This window comes from Piliocolobus tephrosceles, chromosome 13 (genome assembly GCF_002776525.5).
Source record: "Piliocolobus tephrosceles isolate RC106 chromosome 13, ASM277652v3, whole genome shotgun sequence".
Taxonomy (NCBI): Eukaryota; Metazoa; Chordata; class Mammalia; order Primates; family Cercopithecidae; genus Piliocolobus; species Piliocolobus tephrosceles.
The window spans coordinates 68,125,886-68,137,892 of record NC_045446.1 but is presented as its reverse complement, the minus strand read 5'-3'; the positions used below and the strand labels follow the sequence as shown (position 1 = coordinate 68,137,892).

At 41.7% G+C, this 12,007-nt stretch overlaps 1 protein-coding gene across 1 annotated transcript in view; it reads left to right on the top strand.

Moving 5' to 3' along the window:
- INTS4 (integrator complex subunit 4) overlaps positions 1 to 12,007 on the top strand; it is a 122,889-nt gene that overhangs the window by 12,024 nt on the left and 98,858 nt on the right. The window contains exons 3-4 of the mRNA XM_023209327.3: positions 206 to 323; positions 2,971 to 3,077. Of these exons, the coding sequence (XP_023065095.2) occupies positions 206 to 323; positions 2,971 to 3,077 (225 nt within the window). The remainder of the gene's footprint in view (positions 1 to 205; positions 324 to 2,970; positions 3,078 to 12,007) is intronic.

The window sequence follows — 12,007 nt, the reverse complement described above, 5'->3', positions numbered from 1 at the left end:
ATAAATAAATAAATAAATAAATAAATAAATAAATAAATAAATAAATAGCTATCTCTCCAGAAGCATATAAAATTAATTTTTCAGGAATGATGCCATAGAATACTTGGATCATTGAATCTCTTTTGGGATGTTAGTTTTCCATATTCCTGTTTGTTGGTTAGCTAAGTGTAAAGCATCAAAGTGACCATTGCTTCTTTTTTTCCAGGAGAATGATCCATCTGTGAGACTGAAAATTGCATCATTGTTGGGTTTATTATCAAAGACGGCAGGATTTTCACCAGACTGCATTATGGATGATGCCATTAACATCCTGCAGAATGAAAGTAAGTTGCAATTTAAAAGCTCTATAATCAGAGCAGAAATCTTTAGTTCTTTCTTATAGAAGTTAGGACAAAATTTTGTTGTGTTGATTGTTATTGAAAAGGGATTTGAGGATAATTTAATGAAACCATGTATATATATTTACATTGGAGTAGAAGTACAGTTTATCTCTTAATAACTGTCATTTATTGGCCAAGTGCTATATATTTGAGGTAGTTTACATATGATATAGATATTATTGTCCCTTTTTTTTTTTTGCTTGTTTGTTTTTTATTTTGCGGCAGGGCCTTGATATATTGAGCAGCCTGACTCCAGGCCAGAGTCCGAAGTCCAAACATGTTAATGACCCTTGCTATGTATTACCCTATTGCTTTCTAAAAGGATTATTTCAGCTTACAATGAAACCTGTAACTGAACATGTAGTACTCGTTTCATCAAGAAACATTTTTTTTTTTTTTTGACAGAGTCTCGCTCTGTCTCCCAGGCTGGAGTGCAGTGGCACGATCTTGGCTCACTGCAAGCTCCGCCTCCTGGGTTCACACCATTCTTCTGCCTCAGCCTCTGGAGTAGGCACTCTACAGGTGCCTGCCACCACACCTGGCTGATTTTTTGTATTTTTAGTAGAGACAGGATTTCACTATGTTAGCCAGGATGGTCTCAATCTCCTGACCTTGTGATCCGCCAGCTTCGGCCTGCCAAAGTGCTGGGATTACAGGCGTGAGCCACCGCACCTGGCCAAGACATATTTTTAAAAGCACTAAAACAGGCTAGGCACAGGTTAGGCTAGGCCTGTAATCCCAAAACGTTGGGAGGTCGAAGTGGAAGGATCCCTTGAGCCCAGGAATTTGAGACCAGTCTGGGCAACATAATTAAATCTTGTCTCTACAAAATATTAAAAAATTAGCCAAACCTGGTTGCTCACACCTTTATCCCAGCTGCTTGGGAGGCTAAAGTGGGAGGACCGCTTCGACCTAGGAGATTGAGGCCGCAGTAAGCCATGATCATGCCACTGTATTTCAGCCTGGGTAACAGAATGAGACCCTGTCTCAAAAAATAAATTAAAATAAAGTAAAATAAATACAAGCACCAAAAGAATAACATTACTTCAGTACAGAAGTATCATTTTTTCCCATGGAAAATTCTTATGGTAGCTGTGTGAGAAGTGACATTTTAAGGATAACTAGACTGGGTGCAGTGGCTCACGCCTGTAATCCCAACACTTTGGGAGGCCGAGGCGGGTGGATCACGAGGTCAGGAGATCGAGACCATCCTGGCTAACGTGGTGAAACACCGTCTCTACTAAAAAGACAAAAAATTGGTTGGGCATGGTGGCAGGCACCCGTAGACCCAGCTGCTCTGGAGGCTGAGGCAGGAGAATGGAGTGAACCCGGGAGGCGGAGCTTGCAGTTAGCAGAGATCGTGCCACTGCACTCCAGCCTGGGTGACAGAGCGAGACTCCGTCTCAAGAAAAAAAAAAAAAAAAACGGGATAACTAGGTGTTCAGTGGGGAGTGGGGTCAAGAATGGAGTCAGGTGTGGGGGAAGGCATTCTATGTAGAGAAGTTAGCCTGAGCAAAGATAGGGGGACATGGAATTTTAAGTAGTTGGAAAAAAGAGTGTTAAAGGAGACCTGAAAGAGATGAAGCTAGAAAGATAGGCAAGGGTAAACATCATGGAAGGCCTGGTGTGTATGTGTTATATGCCTTCTAGGATATTTGGACTTTATCTTGAAGGCAATGGAAAACGTTTTTTTTTCCTTTTTTTTTTTTTTTGAGACAGAGTCTCGCTCTGTCGCCCAGTCTGGAGTGCAATGGAGCGATCTCGGCTCACTGCAACCTCTGCCTCCGGGGTTCAAGCCATTCTCCTGCCTCAGCCTCCTAAGTAGCTGGGATTACAGGCGCGTGCCACCATGCCTGGCTATTTTTTGTATTTTTAGTAGAGATGGTGTTTCACCATGTTGGTCAGGCTGCTCTTGAATTCCTGACCTCGTGATCCTCCCGCCTCGGCCTCCCAAAGTCCTGGGATTACAGGCATAAACCACCGTGCCTGGCCTTTTTTTCCCTGTTTCTTAGTGTGAAAAAACTCTTGAATCAATCCAGCACTAAACATTTTTGGAGCGCACTATGTATATAGAACTGTACTCTATCCTGTGGAGAACTCAGACATTTAAACATCATGATCCCTTTAGGAAATTAGCTTTTAGTTGACGGCATGAAGGATCACACAGTAGAACCCAGTTGACAAAAGTCTACTTTTTTTTTCTTCTGTTTTTTTTTAAGACTGGGTCTTGCTCTGTTTCCCCGGCTGGAGTGCTGTGGCGCAATTACGGCTCACTGCTGCCTTGATCTCCCAGGCTCAAGCGGTCCTCCTACCTCGGCCTCCTGAGTAGCTGGGACTCTGGGTGCACACCACCTGGCTGACTGATTTTTTTCAGATTTATTTCTGTAGAAACAGAGTCTCCCTCTGTTGCCCAGGCTGGCCTTGAACTCCTGGGCTCAAGGGATTCTCCTGCCTTAACTTCTCAAAGTGCTGGGATTGCAGTTGTGAGTCACTGCACCTAGCCAGTCTACATTCTTTACCCAAGTAAATTAGTTTATATAGTTATCCCCTTTTGAAATTTTCCAAGCCAACTTTCCATCTCTCTCTCTAGAGTCTCATCAAGTCCTAGCTCAACTGCTGGATACTTTGCTTGCAATTGGCACTAAGCTACCAGAGAATCAAGCTATCCAGATGCGATTAGTGGATGTGGCCTGCAAGGTAAGAGTATAATGCTCTTCTTTCTTGAACTGCTTTGCATTACTGGAAAGGTGGTAAGAGCTATAAAATCTACTCAGATCTATCCTAAACCGGTAACTGAGAACTGCTAAGGACCTTTAATGGTTTTAAGAGCTACCTCATTTTTTCGTCTCTTGGTGTTGGATTAGGAATAAAGTTAAGTACACTTGTTACAAAATGAATTTCCTCATCCTTTCAAAACAAGTGAAAATAATTACAGTACATAGTTACTGTGTATATTGTGCCTAATAATGCACTCTGCTTGTTATGGTGCTTTGTATTCAGTTTTTCATTTCGTCCTTACAATCCTTCAGGTAAGTACTGTTATTTCTGTTTTACAAAGGTGAAATTTAAGATTTATAGAGTCTGATTTGTCTAGGTTTGCACAGCTAGGAGGTTGCAGTATCAGGGTATAAACTCTGTTTTTTCTAACCCCAAACTTGTTTTGTTTTTATTATGCCTTGTTGCTTCAATAAACAGGCAAACTATACACAAGTAAATGTATGGGAAAAGTTTTGTACATTCTTTTTTTCTGATTTTAAAATAAATACATGTATTAATACATTAATTGTGCCTTTTGAATTAATTTGGAGGTTAATTAGCCTCTCTTTGTGTATACACAGCAACCCCTCGAACCTTGTGTAATTGATTTTACTTTGTATCTTTTTGATAACTTTGAGAATATAAAAAAGTCAAATGCATATGAATTGTGTTAGAGTATTATATTCTTGAAATTAGAAAGCTATTTCAGAGTCCCAGGAAAGACTACTTGATTTATCGTAAAAAAACAAATATACATAAAAACAAAAACACTTTGACAAGTACGATACTAAAAGTTTAAATAGGACCAGGTGTGCTGGCTCACACCTGTAATCCCAGCACTTTGGGAGGCTGAAGTGGGCGGATCCTATCAGGAGTTTGAAACCAGCCTGACCAACATGGTAAAACTCAATCTCTACTGAAAATACAAAAAAAATTAGCTGGGCACGGTGATGCATGCCTGTAATCCCAGCTACTAGGGAGGCTGAGGCAGGAGAATCGCTTGAACCTGGGAGACAGAGGTTATGTGAGTGGAGATTGCGCCACTGCACTCCAGTCTGAGTGGTAGAGTGAGACTCTGTCTTTCAAAAAAAAGGAAAAACTAGGGATTATGTGTGTGGGAGAGTGAGTACATCTCCCCTGTGAGAGAAAATATGTATCTGTGAAGTTTGCTTCTGAGAGTTGTCATAATGAGTGGGTTGTGATATCTGCAGTAACTCTTTCTTAAATCTGCTGTAAATATATATATATATATATATATTTTTTTTTTTTTTTTTGTGAGACGGAGTCTCGCTCTGTCGCCCAGGCTGGAGTGCAGTGGCCGGATCTCAGCTCACTGCAAGCTCCGCCTCCCAGGTTCACGCCATTCTTCTGCCTCAGCCTCCCGAGTAGCTGGGACTACAGGCGCCCGCCACTTCTCCCGGCTAGTTTTTTGTATTTTTTAGTAGAGACGGGGTTTCACCGTGTTAGCCAGGATGGTCTCCATCTCCTGACCTCGTGATCCGCCCGTCTCGGCCTCCCAAAGTGCTGGAATTACAGGATTGAGCCACCGTGCCCGGCCTTATATTTTTAACTATAAGATTTTATATTATTATATACTTAAATATATTTTTTAAGAATTTGTAGTCATAGAAAATTTGGGGGAGCGGGTGCGGTGGCTCAAGCCTGTAATCCCAGCACTTTGGGAGGCCGAGACGGGTGGATCACGAGGTCAGGAGGTCGAGACCATTCCTGGCTAACCTGGTGAAACCCCGTCTCTACTAAAAAATACAAAAAACTAGCCGGGCGAGGTGGCGGGCGCCTGTAGTCCCAGCTACTCCGGAGGCTGAGGCAGGAGAACGGCGTGAACCCGGGAGGCGGAGCTTGCAGTGAGCTGAGATCTGGCCACTGCACTCCAGCCTGGGTGACAGAGTGAGACTCCGTCTCAAAAAAAAAAAAAAAAAAAAAATTTGGAAAGAAAAATGCATTCATAATTCACTACCCAAAGGTAATCATTATTTGTCTTTTGATATATGGCTTTCTGATTTTTTTTCTGTATGCAAATCATTTGCTGTTGTGTTTTCTTTAAACACATTACTGTAATCATGTAATTTTGCTCCTTTTTTGCTAACATAAGTATTTTTCTTGTATGTGTTTTATAAACATAATTTGTAATGGCTGTGTAATATTGTATCCAATAATTAAACCATACTTTTTACTTAACTATTCACCTATTACTGAATTTACATTGCAGCCATTTATTTAATTGGAAGTAATACTGCAGGGAATATTGCTAGTCTAAAATATTTTCTGTATTTAAAATTATATCTGAAACACAGACTATCAAAAGTAGAATTACTGAATTACTAATTGAAAACATTTACAGGCCGGGCGCGGTGGCTCAAGCCTATAATCCCAGCACTTTGGGAGGCCGAGATGGGCGGATCACGAGGTCAGGAGATCGAGACCATCCTGGCTAACATGGTGAAACCCCGTCTCTACCAAAAATACAAAAAAAACTAGCCGGGCGAGGTGGCGGGCGCCTGTAGTCCCAGCTACTCGGGGGGCTGAGGTAGGAGAATGGCGGGAACCCGGGAGGCGGAGCTTGCAGTGAGCTGAGATCCGGCCACTGCACTCCAGCCTGGGCAACCAAGCGAGACTCCATCTCAAAAAAAAAAAAAAAAAAAGAAAACATTTACAATTTATTTTACTTTTTTTTTTTATTTTTAGAAGAATAGAGTCTGGGTCCCATTGTGTTGCCTAGGCTGTTCTCGAACTCCTGGGCACAAGTGATCCCCCAACTTTGACCTCTTGAAGTGCTGGGGTCACAAGCATGAGCCACAGTGCCTGGCCTAGAATTTTTTTAAAGCTGTGTTCTTTTTTTTTTTTTTGAAAAAAAGACAAGGGTCTTGCTATGTTGCCCGAAATTACATGCGTGAACTACTGTGCCCAGCTAAGGCTCTTAATACTTTTTGTCAAATTGCTTTCCAAAGTGTTCCAATTTGTATGCCCACAAGCAGTATATGAGAGTGCCTAGTTTCACTGCTTTATTCTAGCATTAGATATTAATGTTTAAAAATCAAAGATAAACCTGTTAATTTGGTATGTGGAAAATGATACTTCATTTTTTAAAAATCTCTTTTTTGAAGAGACTGCTAATGAGGTTTCTTTTTCATATTTTTCATTTATTTGTATTTCCTCTCATGGGACTTAACTTTTTATGTCCTTTGCCAGTTAAGCATATAGAGTTTGTGTGTGTGTTTTTTTAAATCATTTGTAGAGGTTCCTGTTTTTTCTTGAGACAGAGTCTCTCTCTGTTGCCCAGGCTGGAGTGCAGTGACGTGATCTCGGCTCACTGTGACCTCCGCCTCCTGGGTTCAGGGAATTCTCCTGCCTCAGCCTCCTGAGTAACTGGGACTACAGGCACGTGCCACCGTGCCCAGCTAATTTTTGTATTTTTAGTAGAGACGGGATTTCACCGTGTTAGCCAGGATGGTCTTCATCACCTGACCTTGTGATCTGCCCACTTCGGCCTTCCAAAGTGCTGGGATTACAGGTGTCAGCCACTGCACCCAGCCTGTAGAGGTTCTTAATAGGGTAAAAATTAGAACTGTTTGTCAATGGCAAATCTGTCACAAGCTTTTTCAGACTATAGTAATGAAGGCTATCTATGATTCGTAACTGCAACCACTGTTTCTATTGCCAAATGCCATTTTGGTTTATGACTTTATCATACAATGTGCCTAAAAGTTTTTTGTTTTGTAATTGAGGTATAATTTATATACACATATTTACTCTTGATAGAAAAGATACAAAGTATGTTTTCTGACCACAGTGGGATGAAATTATAAATTAACGGGAAGAAATTTAGTAAACCCACAAACATGTGGAAATTAAACAACATACTTTTCTGTGTAACTAATGAGTCAACGAAGAAATCAAAAGGGAAATTAGAAAATACTTTGAGATGAATAAAATAGAAAATGATGCAGCTAAAGCAGTGCTTATAGAAGTTTACAGTTGTAAGTGCCCATCATAAAAAAAAAGAATAAGGATCTAAAATCAGTAACCTAACCTTCCAGCTTAAGACTCTGGAAAAAGAAACGCCCATTAAACTTAAAGCACATGAAGGAAGGGGATACTAAAGATTAGAGTAGAAATTAATGAAACAGAGAATAGAAAAACAACAGATAATCAACAAAACCAAATTTGCTTTTCTGAAATGATCAACAAATTTGACAAACTTTTAGTTATATTGACCAAGAAAGAGAGAGAAGACTCAAATTACTAGACTCAGAAATGAGAGGACCAGAAGATGGACATATTAGAAAAAAAAAAAAAAAGGAAAAGCGAGGACACTGTCTAGGGTGGTGGCTTATGTCTGTAATCCCGCAGTTTGAGAAGTCAAGGTGGGAGGGTCACTTGAGCCCAGGAGTTGAACAGCCTGTGTCACATAGGGAGACCCATATCTACAAAAATCAAAAAAATTAGCAGGGTGTGGTGGCTTGTACCTATAGTCCCAGCTACTTGGGAGGCTGAGATGGGAGGATTGCTGTGCCTGGGAGGTTGAGGCTGCAGTGAGCTGTGATTGTGCCACTGCACTCCAGCCTGGGTGGTAGAGCAAGACCTTGGCTAAAAAAAAAAAAAAGACATTATTACAGACCTGACAGAACTAAAGAGGATTATAAGTTAATATTCTGAAAAATCGTAGGCTGGGTGCAGTGGCCCACGCCTGTAATCCCAGCACTTTGGGAAGGTGAGGTGGGCAGATCAGGAGGTCAGGAGTTTGAGACCAGCCTGACCAACATGGTGAAACCCCGTCTCTACTAAAAATACAAAAATTAGCCAGGTATAGTGGTGCATGCTTGTAATCCCAGCTACTCAGGAGGCTGAGGCAGGAGAATCACTTGAATCTGGGAGGCGGAGGTTGCAGTGAGCTGAGATTGTGCCATTGCTCTCCAGCCTGGGCCACAGAGCGAGACTCCATCTCAAAAAAAAAAAAAGTAAAATTATATACCAATAAATTGGATAACTTAGTTGAAGTGGACAAATTATTAGAAAGACAAAAACTACTGAAAATGACTAAAGAAATAGACAATCTGAATAGATCTATGACAAGTAAAGTAATTAAACTAGTGATTAAGAAAAACAACTAAACAAATCTCTACAAAGAAAAGCTCAGGCCTCGATGGCTTCACTGGTGAATTTTACCAAATATTGAAATAAGAATTAATGAAAATTCTTTACAAACTCTCCCAAGAAATAGAGCAGGAGAGAACACTTCCAAACTCATTCTATGAGTTACCGGAAACAGACAAAAGACATCACAAGAAACGAAAGCTACAGACCAGTGACTCTTAGGAATGTGGATCCAAATATCTTTAACAAAATACTAGCAAATCAACTCTAGCAGCATACAAGTAGGAGTATATACCATAATGAAGTGGGATTTATTCCAGGAATGCAAGGTTGGTTTAGTATCTGAAAATAAATGAATGTAATACACTATCGAGGATAAAAAACATGATCATAACAATAAATGAAGAAAAAGTATTTAACAAACTCTTAACGCCCTTGTATTGTAAGAACGCATAAAATATCTTGTAATATTTTTAGGCTTTTAGGATAGTATAGGTCAGGAATAGACTGGAACTTCCTGACCCTCATAAATAGAATCTAAAAAAAAAATATTGACAGGAAACATCATACTTAATTTGGACAGATTGAATGCTTTTCCCCTAAAATGAGAAACAAATAGGTCATTATATTTCTCTTCACTTCTGTTTAACATTGTACTAAAGGTTCTTGTCAGGGATATTAGGCATAGAAAAGATATAAAAGGCCTCTATGTTGGAAAGGAAAAAGTAAAATTATCTCCTCATATTCACAGGTGACATAACCTTGTATGTAGAAAATCCTAGGGAATCCACTAAAAAACTGTTTGAAGTAATAAATGAGTTTAGCAAGATTGCAGGATACAAAATCAGCCTACAAAATATAAATTGTATTTATGTACACTTGCTGTGAATAATATGAAAATGAAATTAGGAAAACAATTCAATTATAGTAGCATCAAAAATAATACTTACGGCTGGGTGTGGTAGTGCCTCTTGCCTGTAATCCCAGCACTTTGGGAGGTTGAGACAATAGAATCTTTTGAGCTCAGGAACTGGAGACCAGCCTGGGCAACTCAGTGAGGTCTCATTTCTACTAAAAATTGAAAAAATTAGTCGGGTATGGTGGCACATGCCTGTAGTCTCAGCTGTTTGGGAAGCCGAAGAGAGAGTTGTTTGAACACAGGAGGACAAGGCTGCAGTGAGCCTTATAAGCCTTGATTATGCCACTCCATTAAGCCTGGGCAGCAGAACGGGACCCTATCTCTATTTAAAAAAACAAAACGGAGCAAGATGGCCGAATAGGAACAGCTCCAGTCTCCAACTCCCGGTGCGAGCGACACAGAAGACCGGTGATTTCTGCATTTTCAACGGAGGTGCTGGGGTCATTTCACTGGGGAGTGCCGGACAATCGGTGCTGGTCAGCTGCTGCAGCCCGACCAGCGAGAGCTGAAGCAGGGCGAGGCATTGCCTCACCTGGGAAGCGCAAGGGGGAAGGGAATCCCTTTTCCTAGCCAGGCGAACTGAGACACACAACACCTGGAAAATCGGGTAATTCCCACCCCAATACTGCGCTTTAAGGAAACGGGCACACCAGGACTATACCCACACCTGGCTGGGAGGGTCCCACGGCCACGGAGCCTCCCTCATTGCTAGCACAGCAGTCTGCGATCTAACCACAAGGCAGCAGCGAGGCTGGGGAAGGGGCGCCCGCCATTGCTGAGGCTTAAGTAGGTAAACAAAGCCGCTAAGAAGCTCCAACTGGGTGGAGCTCACAGCAGCTCAAGGAAACCTGCCTGTCTCTGTAGACTCCACCTCTGGGGACAGGGCACAGCTAAAAAAACAACAGGGGAAGCAGCAGAGGCCTGTGCAGACCCGAACGACTCTGTCTGACAGCTTTGAAGAGAGCAGTGGATCTCCCAACACGGAGGTTGAGATCTGAGAACAGACAGACTGCCTGCTCAAGTGGGTCCCTGACCCCTGAGTAGCCTAACTGGGAGACATCCCCCACTAGGGGCAGTCTGACACCCCACACCTCACAGGGTGGAGTACACCCCTGAGAGGAAGCTTCCAAAGTAAGAATCAGGTACACTCACTGTTCAGCAATATTGTATCTTCTGCAACCTCTGCTGCTGATACCCAGGCAAACAGGGTCTGGAGTGGACCTCAAGCAATCTCCAACAGACCTACAGCTGAGAGTCCTGACTATTAGAAGGAAAACTATGAAACAGGAAGAACACCTATACCAAAACACCATCAGTACGTCACCATCATCAAAGACCAGAAGCAGATAAAACCACAAAGATGGGGAAGAAGCAGGGCAGAAAAGCTGGAAATTCAAAAACTAAGAGCGCATCTCCCCCTGCAAAGGAGCGCAGCTCATCGCCAGCAACGGATCAAAGCTGGTCAGAGAATGACTTTGACGAGATGAGAGAAGAAGACTTCACTCCATCAAACTTCTCAGAGCTAAAGGAGGAATTACGTACCCAGCGCAAAGAAACTAAAAATCTTGAAAAAAGAGTGGAAGAATTGATAGCTAGAATAATTAATGCAGAGAAGGTCATAAATGAAATGACAGAGATGAAAAGCATGACACGAGAAATACGTGACAAATCCACAAGCTTCAGTAACCGACTTGATCAACTGGAAGAAAGAGTGTCAGTGATTGAGGATCAAATGAATGAAATGAAGCGAGAAGAGAAACCAAAAGAAAAAAGAAGAAAAAGAAATGAACAAAGCCTGCAAGAAGTATGGGATTATGTAAAAAGACCAAATCTACGTCTGATTGGGGTGCCTGAAAGTGAGGGGGAAAATGGAACCAAGTTGGAAAACACTCTTCAGGATATCATCCAGGAGAACTTCCCCAACCTAGTAGGGCAGGCCAACATTCAAATTCAGGAAATACAGAGAACACCACAAAGATACTCCTCGAGAAGAGCAACTCCAAGACACATAATTGCCAGATTCACCAAAGTTGAAATGAAGGAAAAAATCTTAAGGGCAGCCAGAGAGAAAGGTCGGGTTACCCACAAAGGGAAGCCCATCAGACTAACAGCAGATCTCTCGGCAGAAACTCTACAAGCCAGAAGAGAGTGGGGGCCAATATTCAACATTATTAAAAGAATTTTATTTTATTTTATTTTATTTTATTTTATTTTATTTTATTTTTTATTTTTTTTTTTTTTTTTGAGGCGGAGTCTCGCTCTGTCGCCCGGACTGGAGTGCAGTGGCCGGATCTCAGCTCACTGCAAGCTCTGCCTCCCGGGTTTATGCCATTCTCCTGCCTCAGCCTCCCGAGTAGCTGGGACTACAGGCGCCCGCCACCTCGCCCGGCTAGTTTTTTTGTATTTTTTTAGTAGAGACGGGGTTTCACCGTGTTAGCCAGGATGGTCTCGATCTTCTGACCTCGTGATCCACCCGTCTCGGCCTCCCAAAGTGCTGGGATTACAGGCTTGAGCCACCGCGCCCGGCCTAAAAGAATTTTAAACCCAGAATTTCATATCCAGCCAAACTAAGTTTCATAAGTGAAGGAGAAATAAAATCCTTTACAGATAAGCAAATGCTTAGAGATTTTGTCACCACCAGGCCTGCCTTACAAGAGACCCTGAAGGAAGCCCTAAACATGGAAAGGAACAACTGGTACCAGCCATTGCAAAAACATGCTAAAATGTAAAGACCATCGAGGCTAGGAAGAAACTGCATCAACTAACGAGCAAAATAACCAGTTAATATCATAATGGCAGGATCAAGTTCACACATAACAATATTAACCTTAAATGT